Source organism: Thunnus thynnus, chromosome 17 (genome assembly GCF_963924715.1).
Source record: "Thunnus thynnus chromosome 17, fThuThy2.1, whole genome shotgun sequence".
In the NCBI taxonomy this organism is placed as follows: Eukaryota; Metazoa; Chordata; class Actinopteri; order Scombriformes; family Scombridae; genus Thunnus; species Thunnus thynnus.
The window spans coordinates 9,226,351-9,251,363 of record NC_089533.1 but is presented as its reverse complement, the minus strand read 5'-3'; the positions used below and the strand labels follow the sequence as shown (position 1 = coordinate 9,251,363).

Genomic DNA, 25,013 nt, shown 5'->3' with positions numbered 1-25,013 from the left:
ACATTACCTCATTTTTTTTCTGTTTTTAGAGAGACAACTGCAATGATTAATTGAATTTGAAATCAGTTTAGCTAATGATCAAAAATTCTTTGATGGCAAAGTCAAATTATTGTCACAGTCTCATTATCGTGGGTTTGTTGAAATAGATCAAAGAATCCTCTGCGTGCTCTGTGTCCCACAGAGAGATGTGTGTTAGGCAGGTTAAATTAGTGGAGGGTTAGCGCTTCAATTACCTAAACAGTGTTTTTATGTTTGAAATTCTTAAGCTATCTCTAATTATAGTAGCAAAATTCATTAAAAAGTAGAAAACACCTTCATTTAGTGTTATGTATCACCATGATATACCAGTTTAAGTCTCAAATTCTGTTTTAATGGTCTTGTCTGTAGAATGAAGTCTGGAGCCTATTATATTTATTTCTAACAAGTATAAAAAAAAACTTTTGATTTTTATAAAACTTACTAAACCTTACTGGAGCTTCTTTCTATATATTTATTGTTATACACTTGACTGATAGCCGGCTCTACATTTTTGCAGGTTTAATTAGTTTGCATTTTGGTGTCTTAAAGTAATGCGAGGGACTAGACGCTAAACTAGATGCTAAATGGCCTCTGAAGGCAAGGAAATTGAACTGCTGAAGCATGTCAGTCTAGTAAAGCCAAATGAAGATTTTTGCACCTTGCCTGTGCACAGGAGAAAAAAAAAAAAAAAAGCTTAATGTCAATGTCATTTCAAAAATAACAGGAGCAGTGAAGTGCACCTAAACCGCTATACCCCACAGAATTTGACAGAGCTTTCAGACACACATTCAGTCTTGAGGATTGCAGAAAAAATGAATGTGTTAGAGAGAGAGAGAGATTGGCGAGATCGCAAGAGTAATGATACTTTGGTCGCCTCAGACTGAGAGAAGATTGGGAGGAATCTCTGCAGTGCTGTGTAATAATCGCCCCTTGAGTCACACTGGCAATCACTGATGATTCAATATGAGGAGGGCAGTTATCTTTCCCCACCATTTAGTCTTTCACGTTTCCTTTCTTTCCTTCTTCCGCTTTCTATACTCTGCAATTTAGGCACGATGCCCCTTTCTCCTTTTTGCTCGTTCCCTGTCAGTCTCTTTCATTCCCTGTGATTCGGAAGCTAAAGTGCATTCCTACACTTGTCTAATGAAAGCAAAATTAATCCCATTATTTCAGTATGACACTCGCACACAGTACGCTCTTTGTCCACAAACTTCAAAACAGTCATTGTGAAAAGCTGTATGTGTGAAAGCGCTATCCTCAGAGGGACAGTGGATACTCAAAGCTAATTGTCAGCGTGGGAAGTCGGTGCCAAGCCGTTTAGGGTGGCAATATACCACAACTGCATGACAAATAACAAAAGGAAACAAAGAACCAGCTGACTTATACCAAGAGAATAAATAGTCTGTCAGCTGTGGCAGTGTTCACAATGGCTAATAACCCGGAATTTGTGGCATTTTGACATATGATGTGCAGCCAGTTAATGAGAGGTCATGTCCTCCATTAGTACACCAGTAGGTAGAGAAAAACTGCCAACTACCAAACAATGTGGTCCCACTTGCCTAAATAGTACTATATAAGCAGATACACAATCCAAACTTTAAATGCTAACTCCGCTAACCATGCAGTGCCATGTACAGTAGTAGCGTTAGGTTAGGTGAAAACAACAACAAATATTTTAACACCCCTTTTTAAACCGTGATGAAGCCACGATGCTGAGAGTCTAGCATAGTGTTGTTGGATTCCACAAGCTGTTACGTTTTGAAATGACTTCTCTTTGGTCGGATATCTTGGTGTCTTTTATGTCAAACCAAGAAAACACGGCACAGATCCTGGCAAGTACGCTCCCAGATGGATGGAGAAAAATCTGTCTACTAAATCATTTTAAATTCAGTATAATGAAACAGCTGAGCATGGACTATGCTGAAAAACACGCTGATTATCTGCAGCTCATCTCATCAAATTATCAAGGCGGCTGGCTGATTTGCATAACAGCCTTTAAGAGCTAATTAAGAACTTTTGCCTGCTCTATGTTTACTTTACCCGGTGTTTTTTTTTTTTTTACCTGTCACTGACTTTTGGCTCATGATCTTTCTCAAGAGAAATCCTTATTATAGCCACTTAAGAATAAAAGGTGATGCATCGTGCTACTTTTTGACAACTAAAACATAAGCAGGTGCTTTTAGAAGAATATATTTGTGCAGAATATGTCAAGTGCAAAACAGTCACTGTCTTCCAGTGTCTGTATTTCCAGGATTCCCATATTATGCCTTACAATTGATTTGTAACCAAAAAATAATCCCTGTTTGACATAAGCCACTACAGTCATTCCTCTCACCCACATTTCACCCTCCAACTCACACTTGCCGGTCACACTTTTGACTGATGTTGTTGTTTTGACAATTAGACGTGCCCACCTTGGGTGACTTCTCTTCTTGCCCCACAGCTAAAGGTAAAGGTGTTTCTTCTCTTAAACCTTTCCTGGGCATAACTCCCTGAATGTGACCCCAAACTTTTACCCTTCTTCCATTTCCCATTTGATGTTTAGATGTTCTATTTTCTTTTCTCTGGCCAAATGATAAGTGACATTTCTGGGGCATTTCGAATGGGGCACCAACACGAGGAATGAGCGCAGCACTTTGGCAGTCTCCCAGTGGTCTAATACCCCCCACCCCTAGCTAATACATGAGAAGATCTGGATCTATAAATACCTTAGGAATCAGTGACACTATACACACAATGACAAATCCCACCAGTTCAGATGAAAGGCAGTTGGTGCATATTAACATGTCATGAAAGCCAGATGGAGGGACAGTTTAACATTTTTAAGACATAACTGTGTACCATCTGCAATCAACTAAAACAAGATGCACTGGCACCACTTTTTGGTTTTATGGGGGTCCTGCCAATTTCAGTGTTTTTTTCTCATCAAGATAAAATATGCTGGTTGAATGAGCTATGATCTATCTGCTCTATACTCTATTGTGGCCTTCAAGCACCTGAAAAGGTTGATCAGATTTCAGGGTTTTTCTCATGCTACCCCTGCCTCCTTCCTGGCCATGCCCATGCAAATGATGTGGTTGCATCAGTATTAGGGTTTTTGCAGAGCATCAGGTTCTTTCTTAGTTTCGGCTCTGATATTATCTGCGTGTGTGTTAGTTGCAGGTGTAATAATTAACAGAGCCTTTTTTGATGGTGCTCTGTGCCGCTGTGCTCGGGCTGTCTGCTCACTACTCAGAGGTATTAGGGCATTCCAGGCATGAGAATCCTTCAAATCAGTGTGCTGGATAAGAACAGACAGTTCAAAGCCACAATTTCGCTCCGTTTGCTTTGGCACAGATCAAGGAGGGCATGACAATGTGAATCACTTTCACACTGCAAAACCCTGTTTCCATTTCCCATTTGGCCGCTTATTACTTCTGGCAGTAAAACAGGCTAGTTAAAGGTGCTGGGCAAGAGGTGGGGGTTGTGAAGACCTATCCTGGGAGGCTGTCGTTTGGCAGGCAGCTTTGAGCGCGTGAGATGAAGGGAGGCTGCTCTGCCGCACTCACAGACCAGAATAAATGTGTCGGCCAGGCTTGAGAGGAGTTCCTCGAGCAGAAGGAACAGCCCCGCTCTCTGGGGACGGTTGGCAGCACAGGCTCTGGAGCTGCAACAGAGCAGGTGAAAGCCTCCCAGCAGCGCAGTCTAGACTAGCACACCTGCTCTCCTTTCATATAGAACTAATCCCCGTAATCTCTAAACAAATGTCTTTTAAAACTTTTAGTGCCACAGCAAAACTTTTCTCCTGTTGCTTTTCAGTAAAAGCTTAAATAAAACTCCACGTAAGAATAAACCTTTTCATCACTCTGGTATCTCCTGCACATCAAACATGCAGTAACTGTTTTTACTTAGATTTTTTCACCCAGGCTCCACCTTTGAAACGGAGACAAATACATGTTATGAATGTTACCCATAAGTTTCATACTGCTGGAACAGTGCCATCTAGTGACTCATCCCAGCATTACACAAAAGGGATAAAGGTGTGATGCTGTCTGTCAATTTGATTATTTTGCATTTTTTAATGAGTAACAATCATTAAAACAAGTGTCAAAATAAAGGTGTAATTCACGCTTAGTGTTGCGCCCTATGACAGAAGGTGTGTTTCAGTGGTGTTGGTCATCATGTGGAGATGGCTGCCTGTCTCATGGCTTGCATCACACATGCTGATATCAACTTGAATAATGGTCTCCTGTGTTTGTCTCTTGTTCTATTTTTTTTACCTTTCCCTCACCCTCACTCCCCCTTACCCTTCCACTACATGTTTCGTCTGGCACTTGTTCCTGCGGCGCAACCTCACCCACCCCGTCACCCTGTGTGAAAACCTGCACCTCCTGGCCTGCGCACCTACTCTCCCTGACTCTCCCTGTGCCTCTGTGACCCTGCAGCAGTGAGCGACCTGTCCATGTCCAGCCTCTTCAGCTTCTTCCTTCTCCTCCTGTTCAGCATCACCTGACTAGAGAGCTACACACATCCGTCTGCCCCCTTATATAATCAGTCCCTCATTCTGTCCCTGTAAGGATCAGGCTGAGACCTTCACATCTCTGGTGTTTACTGCAAAATCTACTCTGAACACCAATCTGTGTGCATTTGTTGATGTGTGTGAGTGTGTGTGTTTGTGTGTGTGTGCGCACAAGCATGCGTGCACAGATGCACGGTTGACTGTAATGGTAAGGGAAGGTGCTGCAGGGGACAGCGCCCAGCCACAACCAATTTTTAAGTCTTTAATTTTTCATTATTTCCCCTTTGATCCCTGAAAACCTCATCTCTTTGCGTTCCTCCCCACCTTCCTGTCTTCTGTGTCCCTGCTCTTCCTGAAGACCTCGGGGACCAACAGCTTCAGTGGCAGTATTGAGCCATACCTCTCTGGTATCAAAACAGGCATTTTGTCAGGCCGAGTGCCCTCTCCTGCAGCAGCGTTTGCCCCTGGCCTGAGGAAGTACCCCCAGGAGGGGGCAATACCCTCCCTGACAGCCTCCCCCAGCCAAGCGAAGGCCCTGCTGGCAAGCCTGTCTGCCTCTGGCTTGAGCGCAGAGGCCCTGCTCCTCTCCTCTACCCTCCGTCATCACCGGCGTCTACGTGAGCAGCGAGCCTCCTCCTTGCCCTTGCCCAGCAGCGAGTCCTCCTCCCCTACTCCCACTGCTACCTCCTCCTCTTCCTCTTCACCCACCACCCCTGCTCCTTCCCTGTCTCCCTCTTCTCCCACTCCTTCGAATCCCCACACCCTCTCCTCTGTGGTTGTTAAGCCCGGCGGTCGTAGCCTTGATAGCTCCAGCCTCAACAACTGCAAGGAGGGTGGCAATGAGTCTGTGAATAAAGACCTCACCCCTGGCAACTCTCAGTGATGAAGAGGAGGAAGAGGAACATGGGAGAATGCAAGCACCATCACCCAATGAAAAAACATTAAAAGAAAACCGCTTCATTATGGAAAAATCCAGCATTTTTTTTAGTTTCATATTTTCTTTCGCAACTTTTTCTTCATTTTCCTCTCTACTTTTGGCCTCAGTCCAGTATGCGCAATCTTCATGTTTCCATGGCAAGAACTACTGACTGTAAACGGAGTCACAATCTTCTTCTTGGACAATTTTCCTAGTCTGATCTGGTTCCATAGTTCCTCTGCAGATCTCCCACACAGTCATACTGCCAGTTTCCCAGATAGAGAGTACACAAATGGGCCTCCCCCTCCCACAAGCTGCCTGTTATAAGCTGATGTGGTCTGGATGGATTTACCGGACGATACCAGTCTCATATTTACCCTCACTCAATGGGCTGTTAGTGGAGTAGATAATAATATCTAGACTGTGACTTTTATCATAGAAGATAGAGCTGCAATAATCACCAAGTGAGTCCAGTAGTTGTGTGTGTTCAGGATAATATTGCTCTCACTTACCTGCATCACCTGGCAGAATGTGAGTCTGCTCAGAAGAGAGAGAAAAAAAAAAAAAACATGCAGAAGATCAAGGTGATGATTGTGATTTCAAGCTGTTTTGTGTTAAAAGGACATTTGTGGCTCTTTTTTTTTTTTGCATCACCTGTGTTTTAAACTCTGAACTGGTGCTATATTTTCCCCTCTGTTCGTACACACTGTGTAAAGAGTTTACATGATTGTCCTCACTCCCCGATCTTAAACCTGTGCTTTGTTTTAACTGTACATTCCACTGCACTGACAGTCTGCATTGATTTCATGTCACAATATTTAAATGTTTATATGCATCCCTACAAAAAGAAATCAGTGCATCTAAAATTAAGAACAATTATAGACAATTTTAAATTTCAATTTCATTTGAAGATGACAGTATGTATTGACAAAAGCACATTGTAGGGAGCAGTCTTACAACAGCACATCTCTATTTAAAATATGAGGTAGAATTACCCAGACAGAAGGGAAAATACGTATGATGAATTGTGTACAAATGTTGAATTTCTGTATATGTGTATGAACTAGTTAATTATGACAATCAGGATGTTTCTGCAGTAGCATCTTACAGGTTGCTCCGGCATTGTGGCGCCTGACATCACAAACCTTCCCAAAGACTCGAGCACACACAGTGATGAATAATACATTACACATACACGTTCTGTCACACATGCACTTGTAAAGCCAAGCTGTTTGCAGAAGCACAGACTCTGCCAATTTTTTTTTTGTTTCAGCAATCTTGTGTGATGCTTCATTTTTCAGTCACATCTGTTGCACCGCTGATTATGAGCACTACTGGTAAAATATGCCATATCAACCAGAACATGATTTTACCCTTTAAGGAATCTGATCTGCAGAATGATAGATTTTCCTTTGGGAGACTTGTTTCTTTTGAACTTCAAAGTTAATCTGCTGGGAAGCAGCTTCCAAAGTTTCAGCAATTTGCTGGCCTTATTGTAGAACATAATACCTTCTTTGAAAAAGAAAAAAAAAAAGAAACGCGTCTTCTCACTGCAGAGAGTTGATCACACTTCAACATCTATGACAGTGTCTCAACTCTGAGCAGTGTTTAAAAGAGAAAGAATGTTAACCAGCACATATTTAGAGACTTCAACTACAGTTTGACCCTTGAATGGACTGAGAGGAGAATTTATAAATATAAAGCGAGCACAGTTTCCTCTCAAACACATGACCCTTTCTTCTAATTTCGACTTTTTGAATCTGAAACTATGACAAGCACAATGCTACAAATGTTTCTTGCAGGCAAAAAAAAAATCCCCCTCATACCTGCATTTTTAAAATAATGAACATTAGATTACCAATATTAATGTTGCCTCATTTGATTTTATTACCTGCATGTTGAAATAAGAAACATTTATGAATGTTAGGCCTTTGGTGTGCCTCAATGACAGTGGTTGAAATGATCTTTTAAAGCACATCAAAGGCCTGCCAGTGATTCCTTAAATGCGAACCCTGCACAAGGAACCATTTTGAAGCTCCCTGTCCTGTGTTGTTGCCTCAAGGCTGCTCACTGGGGAGGTGACGAGGGCGAACGGACAGTCATAGACAAAGTGATTTTTTTTTTTTTTTTTTTTTCAGTTGTTCACCAGAACGACTGTGTGAAATCGATTCTTTGTGGCATTGAGATTAAAACATGTGCAAAGGAGGCTCGTGTCAAAGAGTAGGCAGCTTGAGGAGAGGGGATTAGTTTGGGGACATGTGAAGGCTACTTTAATAAGGTCAGCTTTGACTTGCCTTGTCTCTGTCGAGAGTGCTCGTGATATAAAAGACTCATAGAGATGAGAGGAAGGGTTTGACAGAGAGAGAGCCGTTAAGCGGCTCTTCTTTCCCTGCCCCTTTCACTTTGCTTTGTCTTTGGGGTGGTGCATCTGTGAATTAAAAGCCACTCATTTGATGTTATCCCAGGACAAACGTTAATGGGCCTCTATTATGAACAATGTGTGCAATATGTAATTAGCACTCTGGCAATTTTACCAAGGCAGTGCTCTTTGCCTTTGAGATACTCCTGCCTGTTTGTCTGCAAGGATCTGTAACCATGTTTTTTCCCAGTGCCTCTAAGACTTTCCAGAAAATCCCCGGTTGATCTTGTATTACAGTATTAGATCAGCAACAATGACAGAAAAGCACGTTTACCCAAAGAAGAGGCTGCGAAATTTGGCATGTTCCCATTTTTCGCAGAAAAAAAAAAAAGAAAAATCGCACTTGAAATGCAGAGTGTGTCAGGTTGCAGCAGTGGCATTTGACTAAACACTCCCCCAGCTCTAACAATGTGTAAAACTGCAGGCTCACAGCACAGCGAATTAAGCCTCACCCTGGGTGCTCTGTAGCTCTGCCAGGCAGGTTCAAGCCCTGGGTTTCATATTGAGTGAAGTCAAATGAAAGAAATTCACTTACTCATGCTGTTCCACACTCAAATCCATAACTCTCCGAGTTAAATTTGCTGCATTTGCGTCTGGTGAGCGTTGGGGAGGAAGTATTCATGCTTGGCTGCTTTCCCCAAGTTAAGTCTGAGATGAAACCCCCCAGAATCGCGTGACAGTGCTCTCTGGAATGATTTTTAAGACAAGTGTTAGTGGACTGTGATTTCAACATGGCTGGAGGCTTAGAGGGCATGTCGAAGACACTCACAGTGGATGCCCCTGGCAATCAGAAAAACTCATGCAAACTTGAAATCAAACATAGAAGAAATATACATATATAAATATATCTAAGTGAGATGTTTGTGTATGATATTATAATTGTGAAGAAAAGTGTGATATATATAGGCCTAGATTAAATTATATACTGTAAAATGTCATCATCTCTTCAGTTTTATATATTAGTGATCATTTTGTACAGATTTTTCTTTTTTAATTCATTGAGAGAGATATTACATTTCACACTGAGATTATTTATTCATATGCAGAACATTTTTATATTTGTTTAAAAATATCTGTATAGATAACAGTTAGCCTCTGTAATATACACTGAAGTTCATTTTTAAATTCTAGGATTTTCTTTATGAACACTTGGTCAGATTTTATGTAATTTTCATTTATGAAAAGCTTGTCCCTGAAAACGCTTGTCCAGCTCATCTGCACCTTTGCCTCCTTACGTGAAAGGTCACTTCAAGGTGTAAGAGGCTGGACCAGTGCCTGTGCTTAGGGGCTTATTTTGCTACTATCTTTTTTTATTTTGTTTTTTGGGGGGGGTTGTTTTCTGTACCTGTGGTCTGTTGTTTTTTTTTTTGGTTTCACCCCATCCTGTATTTGTGATTCAGCTGGTATTAGTGATGTTGGAGATGAGAAACACAGATATTGTGGTAACTACTGTGAAAGGTCAGTTTATGGGCCCAAAGGCTTCATATAGAGCCTTGCTGCTTTGACAAAAAATGAAGTTACATGGCTTTAATATTCCTCTGTGTCATGTTTGCATGTTAACAGGAATGGTAGCAATGTGAATGTGCAAAAGCATTCAGAGGCTCTTAATCATCACGACAGGTGGAAGTAAATCTTGTTGCTTATTCTACTCCAGTTGTTGAGTAGCTTTAAGTAGCAGTTAAGCTAAACCACGAAAGTTAAGTAAAACCACCAAGATGGAACAATAAGGGAACTGTGTGGAGTCGTATGGATTTAAAGTTTTAACTCTTTCTTTGTCATTGTATCTTTTTTTTATAATGAACCTACATTCTATAGTATGTACTGTATATGAGATTTTTACATGAATGTGTGGATGTTCAAAAATCTTGGCATCAAACGTAGAAAAACAAAATTGACTTGTAAATAGGCCGAGTCATTCCTAGCGAGTTCAACAAATTGTTATGTCCAAAAGAAAATGTTTTATTAATATGATTAACTATGATGATGGGTACAAAGGTATATACAAAAACAATGCATGTATAGTCTCAAGCAATCGCACGGTGCAGTCGAAAAAATGTTGTCTACATGTTTTCTCAAAAAAATGAGAAAGAGAGAAATAGGAGACAGTTCCATGTTAGAGGTTTACAAACACGAAGAATGAGACATTATTTTGGTATCTGTGACACAGGCATGTTCAGTCTTACTGTGACGTTATGTGGCAATGAAGATGATGATGATGATGATGATGATGATGATGTAGTGGCTGAGAGTATTGAATGTCCAGAAGGATTCAGAATGCTTGAACGCACCCCAACCAGAATAGTCACCAGTGATGGTGTACTCTTTCCACAGAGTGATTCTCCCATTTGTAGAGTAGTGTGATATAAGAACAAAAATAATACAGAAAATAGATCTATAATACAATGATATATAAATTTTAAAGCCTACTGATACTGGAGATACTAATTTATCAGTGTGGATGCCATGATATTCTGTGAGAAATGTGTGTGTTTTTCCTGTGAGAAGACAGTAGGCAGTTGAACCTGCCTTCTTTTGTACATAATTTGCTGTGATTGTGTGTCCAATAAAGTGCAGCTCTCTTGTACAGTCGTGGCGTCTGATCTTGCTTTATACTGACTCACTGTGTGTCATCCTGTCGGGAAACGACTGCGTTTCTTTAGCATCAGAAAACGTGGATACAACCTAGATGTTGCATCCGACATCAGGTCAAAGCTCTCGTTTTGTAGAAAAATTAAAATTACAGGAACAATGGTTAAAAAACAGGCTTATTTTAAAATGTTCATGATTTTTTTTTTATTTCTCGATATGTAATAGGTAATAACAGTACAAGTTTGAAACATACAAATCCATGAGGACCTACAGAAAAATGTTAAAAATTTTTGGTTTTGGGAATTTGGTTAAAAATGTGATATTTTTAACCAAATTCATTTAATTAAAAAATACAAATAATTCAAACTTAATTCTATGTACAGAGCAAATTCATACTAAAATGTAGGCAAACACACACTACCATGTGGCTATTTTGAACATGTACATGAACATGTATTTTGACAGAGATTATATACAGAACATTTTGAAGCAGGTTCTTTTGTGTGTATGCCTGAGTGTGATTCCAGTTACATTTGCAAAATGTCTTGGTCCAGAAATGGCTCAAGTCTCCTGGCGCTGAGCTGGCCGTCGACCATCTGTCCGCCTGTATGGTGTGTTCCTCAAATCTGAGGCAGAGGAAAGACAGGCATAATGAGATGAAGGTAGAATTTCAACAGCACGTACATGTTGAAATATCCCTGTGTGACTCCTCCAGGAGGCATTATGTTACTGTACCTGTGATGATGTCCTCCAAAGCACCGTCCTTCCCCTCACGTACTTGGGGTTTCACCTGCCTTTTCTTCAGCTCTGCTATCAGGTCCATCTGAGGCATCTTGGGCATCATAGGCCCCTAGAAAAAGTTAAAAATAAAATGAAATATATAATCATTTATGCTGCATCTTTAAAATATCACAAAATACATTAAAACAGATTAACAGTCAATACAAATTTCTGAAATATAATTTCATATCACTGGACCTTAAATTTCTTACCTTTTGTGCTCCAGCCTTGTTGGGAGATGGAGAGTCTCTTACATCGTTGGCCTGACTCTCCATTTTCTTTTTCTGCTGAATCTCTTCCTCTGCTTTCTGTGTTCAATCAAGGACAAAAAGAATTAACTTGCAATGCAACGCATCGTAATTGATAAATATCAGAAACCTACCACACATCCTCACCTTATAGGCCTTTATGAAGCGTCCAAACATCGGGAAAAACATTGAAGGCTGTGTGGTTTTTGAGTTCTCTCCAAAATACTCCACCACAGAGCAGTAAGCCTCCTGGAGGGAGCCAGACAGAGCAAGAGAACAACATGAAGTGTACGTGTAAATGCATGTGATGAGGTGGGTTTCCAATTGTGTGAAAGTTTTACATGAATTATAGGCTAACCTGTGCTGTTTTGCTGTCTTTGATCAAAGAATCCAGCTGTTCACTGTTTTTTTTGATGAATTCCTTCAACACTGGGCTGTCATCCTGCACCAGGAACTCCTTCTTGGTCATCTCCATTCCCCGTTCTAATGAGCGGATATCTTGAAGAATACCATCCAGAGACACTGGCGAAGAAACAGAAATTAGTTTATTACCATTCCTGATTTATATAACCAGTTACAAAACTGGATAGGCTGACTGTTTGTGTGAACGTACCAAGTGCTGCCTTGTCCACAAAGTGTAGCTCAGTGTGGAAGTTGGCCAAGTCGGCATATTTTTCCAGGATGATGTTGGTGATGAAGTGAAGCAGAGTCTGTGAGCGGTCAGTGGACTTGGTCTCCAACAGCTGAAAAGTAAAGACAGTGACATAGCTGATTAGTTTAATTAAGTTTTCTTGCAGTGAAAAAGTAAATGTACGAACAAAAGCTACTTACAAGGTCCAGACTCTGCAGCCGAAAACCGTAAGCTGAGCCCCTCTTACTGCTGTTCATATAGTTGCCAAAGGCGAGAACAATCTAAAGGGGAACATATGAGATGACTTATGCAAAAACACACATTTGGAAAGCTACATCAATGTGTTGTATTTTCTTTTACTTACTTCTAAAATCTTTTTCAATTTGGTTGAAGACTTGATGGACATGGACGCAGCAATGATCGAGTTCAGTTGCTGTGGATGAAATAAAAAACAAACTCAATACATCTGTTGAGGAAAGTTATTTCCAATTCTCTTCTAGTCCAAAATATAATGAGCTTTATACACTGACCGGCTGCAGACGTTTCACAGTCTCCGGGAAGTTGCCCATGAAAGTGAGAGTGTTAATTCGCTGGCTCAGACGAGGAATCTTCCCAAAGCGTAAAATAAATTGGTCTTCGTCAGTCAGATCATCGAGCGGGCGGCCATCCTTCTCGTAGTTAAGCAGCAGCTTCATCTCAAAATCTGATGGTATGAAGGGCTCGAGCAATTCAAGGAAGTCTATGGACAAAGACTCCTGGTCATACCTGCACAAAATAGTAGTAACAGTTAGTGTAGGAGAGGAAGGGTACTGGAAGGGCAGGATGAGTCTGTTTATGAGGAAGATAGTTCAAACAGGTCATACGTCTCTATGGCGGTGCAGATTTTAGATGGGCTCATTCCCCCCTTGCGTAGAGTGATAGCCAGATTCTTTGCCTTGTTGGGGTCAATCAGGGACGTCTTGCTGGGGGCCTTCTGAACCTTCTTCTTCATAGCTGACAGGTCTGTAGGATTACCCTGGGCCTTAGTCTTAAAGTGCTCCTCAAACATCTCCATGTTCAACTCCTGAGGACGGAACGAGAGGCAGAGATAGGAAGCAGAGAAGGTGATGATTTTTTTTTTTTTAAAAACTCACATAAAACTGCAGTTATCTGTCAGATTATCCTGTACAGTGTATGTGGAAAATCTGCACTTCTTACCTCTAAGACCTGCTCATCATCCAGGTCATTAAAGACGGTGCCTTTCACCTGGTTTGGTTTTAAGGCCTGCCAGTTAAGCAACGGCATCCTGAACTTGGTCTGAATGGTCTTCTTACCCTTAAGCCCTGTGAAACATGCCGTGATGCAGAGGAAGAGAGTCAGTCAGAGTGAGGAAAAGAAGAGGAATGATCAAAGAGGTTAGATATTTACTGTTCCATCCCTTCCAATTTATGACAGTTTTCAGTATTTTTCAAATCCTACTGTCAAGCGTTTACCTCTGAGACAACGTCCTTACCAGATTGAGTGTTTGGTGCTCCAGGAGGGGGTGGGGGTCCACCACCAGGTGGGGGAGGTGGGGGCGGGGGTCCAGCACCAGGTGGGGGAGGAGGAGGTGGTGGGCCTCCTCCAGGAGCAGGAGGAGGTGGTGGAGGAGGAGGGGGCACGGCACTACCTCCAGCAATGGGTGGAGGTGGAGGTGGAGGAGGCGGTGGAGGAGAGGCACCTGGACCACCAGGAGGGGGAGGGGGAGGAGGAGGAGGGGGCGGAACGGCAGAGTCAGAGACGCTAGATGCTGGGGAGGGAGAATCACTGACAGAGTCCGGAGCGCTGGGCTGGGCAGCTGGGGCTGGGACTTGAACATATTCGACCACTTTGACAGGCACAACCTGGATGTCCAGACCACCCGAGGCACTGCGTCCCAGTCGGATCAGCCCCTTGTCCTGCAACTCCTGGATCTTCTGCTCCAGCTCTGAAGTCATCTGTGGGGTGGAGGTGCTCAGACGCTCCCTATCCTTCTCCCTCTCCCTGTCCAGCTCCCGCTCCCTTTCTCTTTGCTGCAAGCCACTAACCTGGGAACAGGACTCTCGCAGACTTTCCTATAAGATACAAACACACATATAGACACACAACTTATCACCACAAAGAGCATACAGAATCTTTCTTCAGGCTTTACATGTGTATATATGTTAAACACATATATGCTTAAAAATGCAAGTTTATTCAGGTTTATTTGATAAGTACAATGAGGATTATTAAAAGTATCATTAAAGTGAACTGCCACTCGTGACCTTATTCTACCTAATAACTGTGAAGATGGCACACCTTACTTGGCTAATTAATCCTATTAAACATTGTACATGTAATGGAGCAGCACTTACTTTGAGCAGCTCAGTCTCCTTGGTGGCCTGCATGAGCTGAGTCTCGAGTTCGGATATTCTCTCTGTGGCTTGACTGTCAATTTCCTGAAGCCGGGCACTCAGCTGCAACACAACATGTAGACAACGTTACTTTAATATCACCTTATACAATACTTTCCAACATCAAAGTCTCCTTTTATTCACCATGATTCCTCTTTTTCTTTATTTTTGCGACTTACCTGTGTGTTATGCTCTTGTAGTTCATCCACATGCTCCAGCACCCCTCCTCTGTTCTCAGCATCCTCCAGCAGTGCTCCTACATCTAAGACATTGTCCAGGTAGGCCTGTATCTGGACCTGCAGCTTCTCGCTCTCTGTTTGCTTCAGGCTCTAACACACAAAACACATATAGTAATGAGCTACGACATGCAGTTTAAGTTATAATATGTATGATGGCATGTTTAAAGTGATAATGTACATAGGCACATAGTATACCAATGCAAATCCTTCTGTACTATAATGATTAAAAGGAAATTGTTTTGTCAAATTCATTCATTCATTCATTCAATCTTTATTTATACTCAAGAGACCCTCATTTACATTGAGTCAATTACAAAAACAAAGAAAAGGAAAACAACAACAAAGAAATACACTAACAGAGAAAAGGCAATACCACAATTAGCTCATAAAAAGCCATTAAAACATACCGATTAGGGAAGATAATTTGATAGCTTAAGATAAAATAAGATAATTCAGTTGTGTAAAACAATTGCAAGTAGAGGATAGGAGGTTAAAGATCAAGTTTCTTAAGTGTCTAAAAGGTATGAGTGTATTCATTTTGAGGAGGTGCTGTATTTTGTTCCAGGAATCAAAAGCAGTCTTTCCAAGTTCAGACCTGACTCGTGGAACATGAAGCAAGAGCCAGTCAGTAGAGAGGGTCTGATAGAGCCCATCTGAGTAACAAAGCAGTTCTGAAAGGTAATATGGTAATTTTCCAATAAGGGCTTTTATAGATAAAAAGGTACCAGTGAGTATCATGTCTCCCTTGGAGAGGAGACCACCCAACCTTATCATATAAAATACAAGGATGTGTTTCATAGACATCACCAGTAATAAATCTCAAGGCAGAGTGATAGACAGTGTTCAGAGGTTTAAGAGTGGAGGAGGGTGTGTGTCTATAAATCACATCACTTTAGTCCAAAACTGCCTCACCAAATTTCAGTGTGAGTTTTTCATTGATCCAGACGCCAAGATATTTATATTCTGTGACTCTCAATCATAAATCTGTTCATAGTAGAAATATTAAGGTCATCATAGTCTATAGCTCTGACTCTGGAAAATAGCATGAACTTTGTTTTATCAGCATTCAGTACAAGTCTTAGGTCTTTGAGAGCACCTTGCAGATCACTAAAGGAACGCTGTTTTTCGACTGCTGACGATGTACAGAATCAGTAACAAAATACAGTACTGTGTCATCCGCATACAGATGGGTATGACAGTTTGTCAAAGGTGAAACAATATTGTTGATGTAAATAGTGAAAAGAACTGGACTTGAAATTGAACCCTGTGGAACACCTTTTGTTATTGATAATAACTCAGAACGATAGCCTACCAATTTAACAGATTGTTGTCTCTCTGATAGGTAGTTCCTTAACCAATTACATGCATTAATATCAAATCCAATATTATGTAGCCTCTGAAAGAGGAGGCAATGGTCTAAAGTATCAAATGCTTTGGTTAAATCAACAAAAAGTGCTGCACAGTGCTTTTTTTAATCCAAAGCTGATACAATGTCATTTAGGACCAAAGTAACAGCAGTTACAGTACTATACCCCACTCTTAAACCAGGCTGAAATGGGTTCAAGATGGAAGTTCTGGACAGAAAGACCTTCAATTGAGCATTAACTAGAGATTCAAGGACTTCTGGCAGCTACAAAATGTTTACTAAAAGCTAAACTAATCTCTTTATGGTCAGACAATAAAAAGTCATTGACCTTGACCTTGTAGGAACTGATGGAAAGTTGTTATTTTATTGGAATTTACAGAGTTGAGTAATAGCTTAAGATTAAATCAGGAAAATACTCAGATCTGTCTTTCCTCACCATGGATGTACATCTGTTTCTAAGTTGTCTGAAAGCAGTCCAAGGGGAATAATTTCTTTCACTTTGTTTTTTCATTTTTCACATGACTCATTGAAAAAGGATAGATGTTGATTATATTTGATCATTTGTTTTTTTTGTTTTGTTTTGTTTTTCCAGTGGACTACACTGATCCCTAACCCAAAACTACATATCAAAAAATCCAACTCACCTCCAAATACTTGTCTAATCCGAGGTGAGTGAACTCATACTGTAGATGGACACGGAAGTTCATGTTCTCCACTGAGTGGACCACGATGTTTATGAACTGCATGCATGCCACCTGGACACAGACACAAGGACAGTTAGATCTCAAATACATCCACAGTTTCTTGGAATATTTGTTGAATAGTCATCCTGTGGTATAGGTAAACATTTGTGGACCCACCATGAAGTCAATGTTGCTGTCATCATTGATGAAGTACTCCATCAACTTCTCAAAGCGGTTCCTTTCTTTGCTCACCTGAGGGAAAAAAAAAAAAAACCTGATCTGGATGTGCACAGGAATATGCATTATAACTCTTCCCCACACGGGGGCGTAAGGGGGCATAAAAGCAAAATGAGTCTTTTTCTGAAAGGTCACATATATCATGACATGCAGTAGCTTATCTTAGTCAACATAAGTAGGTAGGATGTATTTCTTAATCTTGCATTGTACTTCCACTTAAAAGTACCAGTATAAACACATGTGTGACTGTTCTACATGTGCTAAAAACCCCACAGTGCTTGTGTCAGTCACAAGATGAGTAATCAAAGAAAGGAAGTCATGAACAATGGCGTGACTGAATGAGCAACAGTCAAGGTCAAATGAGGCCATTGTATTATGGGGAAATTAATAATACAAAATTCATTAACCTCTTTGAAGTTGTCAAAAGCAGAGAGAATGATGTCATGTCCTCCCCTGACAAGACACACTGCAGCCAGCAACTCCAACACAAGGGCTTTGGTCCTGTCGCAGCAGAGGAGGGGTTAGATATGGATGCAGGCAGACAGGTAACACATGTGTTCTCTCACATACAAAGGCACTCACCTGGGATTCTTGCTGTTGAGACTTAGGGTGATCGCATTCACACAGCGTGGGTGAGTCATCACCAGGTTAAAACCAGACTGAAAGCAGAAGGAAAACATAAACAGCTGCCCCCAAAAGTTGCAGGAAATGTGTTTGTGTTTAAGAGAGGAAACCACATTGCAGAATATTAAATATTAAATAACACTGTTTTTTTTTTTTGATCCAACAAGCAGAGCACTCAACAAACAGCAATGGACACAAGTGGAATTACGTATATCACTGGCAAACATTTCTTACTTTGAGAACACATTTTATGACAGAATATGAACTGTTTCTGCACTGTAAGGGAAGCAGAGTATATTGAGAGTGTACCTGGTAGTTCATGATGGCCCGCAGGCACATTATGCACACATGTACATCATCTCTCTGGCTGGATGAGTGGGACTTTTTATGCATCTTGTTTCCCAGAGTGTTGCTTATTCTGTAAAGTGATAACAAGTGTATGGACACATGAACAAATACTTAAAGAGGAGGAGAGCTGTGTCCAAATGGTTTGAAGTCGTGGGACCAGAACTGACATGCAAATAGGATTTGTGCACCCTTAGCAGCGGGCCAATTATAACAAGACTTCAGGCAGTGTTTTGGACACTCACTGTGTCTGTGTGACAAGTGAAATGTTGCATCAGGTGAGAGAAATAAATAAAATACTCAACTAAAGAGCAAAGGAAATGAATGAGAGAAATGAATATGAGAAATGTGAGGTATCTGTCATGGTTGGTAAATCAGCTTCAAGAGGAACTTCTGTCTAGCAATAAAAAAGCCATGAAATTTAATGAGATGGGCAGCAAAAAACACTGTGTTATACACTTAATATTCCCAATACTGAACCACACCAAAAGGCATATTGATTCAGTTAAAAAGACATTTAGTTGTTTCATATTTTACAGAGACAAAAATCTTCTGCAATTGGTTAATCAACCAGGGTTGTTAATATTTATGAGAGCATTCGAAACCTAAATATGCAAATCATTTCACGAAAAAACAGATAAGGTTTAGTTTGAGACAGCTCAGCCCTTCTGAGAAAATGTCATCTGGTCATCCATATGCCACTATCACACCAACTCCCTTCATGATTCTATTTTCTGACTATATGTGCAACTAGATACGCTGAAAGTTCCTCTTTAATAAAAATCCAATCATATAATTTGTAGAACATCTCAGGGTTTGAGACTCTGCTTCTTTCACATCCTTAGCTTCTTACCTTACAGTCAGCGCTCGAGCAGCTCTGGTCATCCCATGCGAGTGGGAGCTGCTGGAGCTCTTGGTCAAGTCTTCCATTGACCTTTCTGCTGGCTTTGCTTTGTCTGATGCGAGGCTGCCATTTTCAACACTCTCCACATCAAACCTTCACAGTTTAGAGATACAAAATAAGCATCTGTGGTGATAAATTACTTCATTGTCTTGCACCATCAGTTTCTGAGAGAGTTTTCACAGCCTGCCGGTACTCACGAGACGTCACACTGTGCATGGGACAGGTATTCCACCAAGATATCCAAACCTTTGTTATCATCATTGAGAAACTCTTGTGCCCATCTACAAAAAGACCCAAAGTAAAAAAAAATGTAAAATTAACAGAGCACAGGCAGAAAACAATCAAAGAATAATATTTTATAATTATGAGCCACAGATTCTGCGCTCAGATTGGTGCTCAGTGAACTCCAACTGACCACTAATCATTATAATTGTTAACTTTATCTATCTTAATGAATGCTTCCACAAAGAGTTTTAGACAGAATGTGCTAAAATATGACAAATTATAAGATGAAATATTTGAAAATTAATAAAAGGGCCCCGACAAAAAGCTATAATAAATCACATTACACAAATAATCAATAAACATCAGGTAGGAAAGTTAAAGTTAACATGCTCACCCAATGTGATTGGTGCGAAGGGAAATCTCCAAATCTTTAAGGACCTGGGTGGCTTCTTGGATCCGTTTCTTCTGCTAAAGAAGCAGCAGAGGTGACAGTCAAGACACCACTGTACAGGTATAAAAACTAAAGATGCGTCAAATATGAAAAGAAGATGATGCTTCACACTGACCCTGCGAGTCACCCCTCCTTGATCTTGGTAGAAGCTCTTGATCTTAGTCAGGTAGGTGGATGGGGGGCTCTTTACTTGGAAACGCTCCTGGGAGAGAAGGGATCACAGAGAGCTGAGTGAAAATGAGCTTTTTACAGTAATTTTATCAACAACCGCAAAAGATGTCTGGACACACATTCACCAGAGTGCAGCATCTGAAGCTATAATTGCTCGCACTGGTAAACACAACAGACACAAACCGCTCTCTGTTTCCATGCCGACGCCTTTATCACTTGCCACCACAGAAACTGTGCTGCAAGGTTTATACACTGCACTCTGCTCTTTACCACATATCCACTCTGGGTGTTTATGCACTGCGTGTCAACTCACTGTCTTAGTGAAGCCGCTGGTGCAAGAAGTTTGCTATGTTTGATGTCATCTATGTTGAGGTGTAATTGTGGAAGTAACTTGTTGTCAATCTTTCAATGTGTGGATAGAAAAAAAAAAGCTCTTACCTGATCACAGACTAGCTCCCACTTCTTTTCGTTATCGTAATTACTCAAAAGCTTCAGTTTATCTGGGGGCAGATTCATGTAGCTCTGGAAGAGAGTGAGAACAAGTCAGTTCATCATAACAACTGCACAGTAATTTAGCACGCAAATTTTACATTTTGTGATTTCTTCACCCTGCCTGCTTATGCAACCATTTTCAAATTTATAAAACCACAGGTGCACTTTCAGTGTAAAACGGAAGGGTGTACACTGAATGCCGGATGACTCAGTGTTTACATGTGTATGTATTGATAGTTGTCAGGTTACATGTACGTCAGAGAAAGTAAAATTTTACACTAGTTTTGCACTACAATGCAACCTTTACAAAAGATGTTTGTCCTCATCATCCTCATTTAAGAAAACCCACTCCACTTCCCAATTTTATTTATTTCTTTGTTTATTTACTTATTTATTTATATGACCAGATTTAAAATATGATCTGTGTCAGCTGTTTATATATAGACATGATTAGATCATTATTTAGATGCCTTCCTGTCGGAAACTGTGTATAATATGTCTATAATCTTCCCAACCTCATGGAGAAGTTTCACATAAATCAAGAACCCCCCCCCCACCTCCACAACATTTCAGTAACGTTGACTCAACCATATACAGAGTTGACATATTGGTGCCTAAAAAGTGCTGTTTCAATTTGAGTTATCACCCCCAGTCTACAGTGAAATGTCTGACATTTAGATGACAGAAGAACTGAAAGGTTTAATGAATGACTGTGACACGAATGTCCAAGTCACCAGACCTCATCCCAAATTAACTTTTATGACAAAACCAAATAAGGGAGTTTGTGTAGAAAAAAAGGACAGTTTTAAAGGGCAAGATGCCTGAACAGATCTAAAGAATTGGAGAGTTGCAAAGCCTGTCTTTGGTCAGTGATTAATTACATTTCTCTTTTTGCACAATTCTCTTTTAGTTTCACAACACTGCATCAATCTACACCAACCCCATCACTTGTTATGCACCTGACCCAAGACTCCAGACACAATAATGACTTACTAGACTAGACATTTCAGTTGAAACTGGGTGGTGATCTAGAATATACCAGTTTGTACATTCAAACGGTTCCTAGTAGTTTCTTTTCCACACCCCAAAAAAAAAAGAGAAGCAAAATCGAAAATGCCCCGCTGTTTTGCCGGGGAGTTGGCGGTTTGTTTCTGGCAGGGTAAAGGGAGGGGTCTCACTGTGGGTTTTGTGGCAAAATACTTACATCAAAACACTTTTTAATGACACATATAAGCGTTTGTGTGCCTGAACGTACACACACAACAAGTGTAAATTCCCCCAAGTTTAGAAACTGTGCAGAAAAGAAGAAGAAGGCCCACTTCTCATTTCCTTGTAGATTTAGTTACACACACTTAAGGAAGGTACAGAATGGCGTCTCTCTAAAGTTTACTTAGGAAGTATTTTGCTGAAAGAGGAAGTGAGGTCATTCTCTCTTTTATTGCCTCCTTTGTTAATTTTTCCGAGTGAGCAAAATATGTCACACAGACATTGTGAAATGGTTAACCCTAAAGCCACACAACGTCTTCATGCTTTGTTGTATCTTCAAGTATGACGACATTGGAATTCTAACAAGACGTTTTGTCAACTTATGTGAAATAATCATATGTGAATTTTAAAATAAATATCAGTATAATACATAAATAAATAAAGTTACATATAATAATATAGACGGCGCTTCACCTGTGCCTTAAATAAAACAAGTAAACTGGTTTCAAGTGAAAAAAAAAAGATTCCTTAGATACATAGTTTGACTTTCCAACGTCAGTTTTTACACATCCACAGAGTACCTGGATGCTGTTCATCCAGAGGCAAAAGAAAAGATTTTGGCCCGTCACTTAACACATGATGTCACACATATGTGGAGCATCATAAGAAGAAAAATAAAAAATATTTTGGGGAGCAGAGACCAAAACTTTAACAATTATGGTGTAAAACTTTTTTTTATATTTCTTAAAATTATGTTTACACGCATATACAGATGGGTGACAAATTAAAAGAAAAACCGGTACGGGTCTGAATGCTTGATCCCTACAGTGAGGGGATCTGGTGGCTCTGTTATGCTGTGGGGGGCATTTTGCTGGCATGGTTTGGGTCCACTTGTCCCCTTAGAGGGAAGGGTCACTGCAAATCAATGTAAAGTTGTTTAGAGTGATCACCTTTATCTTATGATGAAACATTTCCATCCTGATGGGAGTGGTCTCTTCCAGGATGACAATGCCCCAATTCACAGGGCATGAGAGGTCACTGAATGGTTTGATGAGTATGAAAATGATGTGAATCATATGCTATTGCCTTCACAGTCACCAGATCTCAACATAATTGAGCACCTATGGGAGATTTTGGACCGACGTGTTAGGCAGCGTTCTCCACCACCATCATCAAAACACCAAATGAGGGAATATCTTTTGGAAGAATGGTGTCGGGGCGGCTGTGGCTCAGGAGGTAGAGCGGGTTGTCTACTAATCAGAAGATCAGCGGTTCAATTCCCGGCTCCTCTAGTCCACATGTGGAAGTGTCCTTGGGCAAGATACTGAGCCCCAAATTGCTCCTGATGGCTGTGTGCATGTGTGTGAATGATTAGATTTCCTCTGATGTGCAGGTTGGGACCTTGCATGGTAGCCCCTGCAATAAGTGTGTGAAAGGGTGAATGTAACTTGTAGTGTTAAAATTGCTTTGAGTGGTCGGAAGACTGGAAAGGTGCAACACAAGTACAATCCATTTACCATTTGTTCATCCCTCCAGAAGAGTTCAGAGACTTGTACAATCTATGCCAAGGTGCATTGAAGCTGTTCTGGCAGCATGTAGTGACCCGACACTTGGTTTTTCCTTTAATTTGTCACCCGTCTGTATATACATATAGCCATGGACAACTATATACTGTAAATAAAGCATTACTAATAAACATGCACAAACAGAGAGGGGAAAAAACAAAAAAGGGGGAAAAAGTAGTCAAGAAGTTTCTTTTTTTAAAAAAGGTAGAAAACTTGAGACAACCCGTACAGGTTGACAAAGTCAAACTCCTTATTGATGTTAATGGACACACTGCAGGCTGTTGTGTGTCAGCATGACATCTCTTCTGTTCACTTTTGAAGCTTTTGATGTTTATTAACATACCCCTGACCAAGAAATTCAAATCAGAGCTTTAAACTGAGTTATATCTTTGTATCTTTCATTTGATATTTGTTTTTTTTTTCTGCTACAAATATATAGCAAAACTATTCAAAGATACAGTTGCTTTACTGTCCCTTGTTTTGATGTCTTATGGTTTTATTATGTCCCAAACACTTTAAATATTCATCATGAGATTTTATGTTTTCCAAGGTCTTGTAAGACTGTTGAAAGAATGGTGAAACAGTTGCTTTCCGGTCTTATGGTCTCTCTCATGTAAATGTGTTTCTCAACTTCCCCTTGGGGCCAGCTGCCCATGCATGCACTAATCACCCTGTTCCTAGCCTGCCATTTTCAAATCACACAGTAAAGGAAATAAGTACTGATCAGTCTGAACACTTGTTAATGGCACTGGTTTATTTGTGATAAACCAGTAATTTGCTGTTAACCTTTGTGGTATTATTACTGGACAAAATGGACAGGTCAAATGATGCTTTGCTAGATCAAATTTGAAGCAGATACTTTGCAACATCAACATCAGACACATCAAGTCTGTATACAGCTTAAATTGTTTTTAGCAGCACACATTAGACAGAGTGTAACTGCTCAAAACAAGACTCAAAACACTTGCAACTTATAAAAACTTTAAATTCTCTGATAAATTAGTGTGATTTGTTTTTTTCTGTGCCTCTGAATCATATGTATCTGCATAGTTCTCCCAGCCTTTTCATATATATCTAAAAATCTAACTGGCATTATTACACTGGAAATACAGCAAATGCATAATATCTGTGTTTTCATGTGTAGTAAGGGTGTTGCCTTCCCTTCTCCTATGCAGCCACTCACCAGCACCACGTTGAAGCGTGCCTCCAGCTCCTCCTCTGGAGGCATGGGCAGTTTGGGGGGAGCCGGCTGCTTCTTCTGCAAGGCTGGTGTGGGGTCACTCATACCTGTAGCTGCCCCGACTGAGTTCCTGGCCTCTCGCCCCTCAGCCGGTTCCTGCTCCAAGCCCCCTGCAGCCGCATTCCCCATCACTAATCTCCACAAGTAATCCAGGAGGAAAGCTTTACACAAACACTATTTTTGCTGAAAAAACAGTATATTCCACAGAGTGACAAAAGGCGCTCACTCCAAATGACAAGATCAAGTAGGCCTATATCAAACTGAGTCTTTGGGCCTTCAGCGAGAGGAACATCAAGCCACTTGTTTACTGCATCCGTCTTGGTCCTGAGGACAGGGTGGATGATGAAAGAAGGTAGTTCGTCCTCATGTCTGTCTTCTCTTCAACCTGTCCCTCTCTGTCTACAAGTATCTTTGAGGATAAGGCAACAAGCCTTGATTGGGCTTGTTAGGGCACCAAGAAAGTAGCACTTATCTATTTCTCACTCACTATTCTCTACGCTAGTTGATCGAAAACTCCTCTGGTGAGTTTGGTATAGGACTGAGTGTGAGAGGAAGGAGAGGGGAGTGTGTGACACATTCTAACACAGACAGAAACCGCAGAAGCATCAAAAGCAGAAGCAGCAGAGTAACTTCCTGTGTATGACAGCAGCAGAACATAGGGGTGGAGGATATGGTAACCGTTAGGCACATCATAAAGTCAGAGGGTGGTTGATGAATTGAAGATAAGGTAGTGCAGGAATTACAAAAAGCACAATGTCCAAAGATGAGTAACC

General features: G+C 40.7%; 3 protein-coding genes across 10 annotated transcripts in view; 2 read left to right on the top strand and 1 right to left on the bottom strand.

Moving 5' to 3' along the window:
• Positions 1-4,821, top strand: part of LOC137201457 (SRC kinase signaling inhibitor 1-like) — a 103,469-nt gene extending 98,648 nt beyond the window's left edge. For 6 of the 7 annotated variants that reach the window (XM_067616532.1, XM_067616531.1, XM_067616528.1 and 3 more), the window contains one exon: positions 4,443-4,821. In XM_067616532.1, the coding sequence (XP_067472633.1) occupies positions 4,443-4,448 (6 nt within the window). In that variant the 3' untranslated portion in view covers positions 4,449-4,821. The remainder of the gene's footprint in view (positions 1-4,442) is intronic. The other variant, XM_067616529.1, reaches the window with a different exon arrangement.
• On the top strand, positions 4,812-10,440 carry LOC137168300 (uncharacterized; the record flags this gene model as incomplete). The annotated part of the gene is made up of 1 exon (XM_067570828.1): positions 4,812-10,440. A coding segment is annotated over one exon (588 nt), but the record flags the coding sequence as incomplete, so codon positions are not given.
• On the bottom strand, positions 10,429-24,820 carry fmnl1a (formin-like 1a). Of its 2 annotated transcripts, none has more exons than XM_067616536.1 (25): positions 24,184-24,820; positions 20,176-20,259; positions 19,682-19,768; positions 19,510-19,583; positions 19,088-19,171; positions 18,840-18,983; positions 17,951-18,059; positions 17,600-17,676; positions 17,425-17,518; positions 16,958-17,032; positions 16,742-16,852; positions 14,672-14,821; positions 14,454-14,555; positions 13,592-14,171; positions 13,297-13,421; positions 12,963-13,162; positions 12,630-12,864; positions 12,464-12,532; positions 12,300-12,380; positions 12,082-12,211; positions 11,827-11,990; positions 11,616-11,717; positions 11,433-11,528; positions 11,176-11,290; positions 10,429-11,066 (listed from the first exon to the last, which is right to left on the bottom strand). In XM_067616536.1, exons 1-25 carry the CDS (start codon positions 24,367-24,369, stop codon positions 11,002-11,004), a joined length of 3,339 nt encoding a protein of 1,112 aa, XP_067472637.1. In that variant the 5' UTR covers positions 24,370-24,820; the 3' UTR covers positions 10,429-11,001. The 2 variants fall into 2 exon arrangements, with proteins under 2 accessions (XP_067472637.1, XP_067472638.1); XM_067616537.1 differs by having other exon boundaries at positions 19,510-19,580.
• Positions 24,821-25,013: the final 193 nt, after the last annotated feature.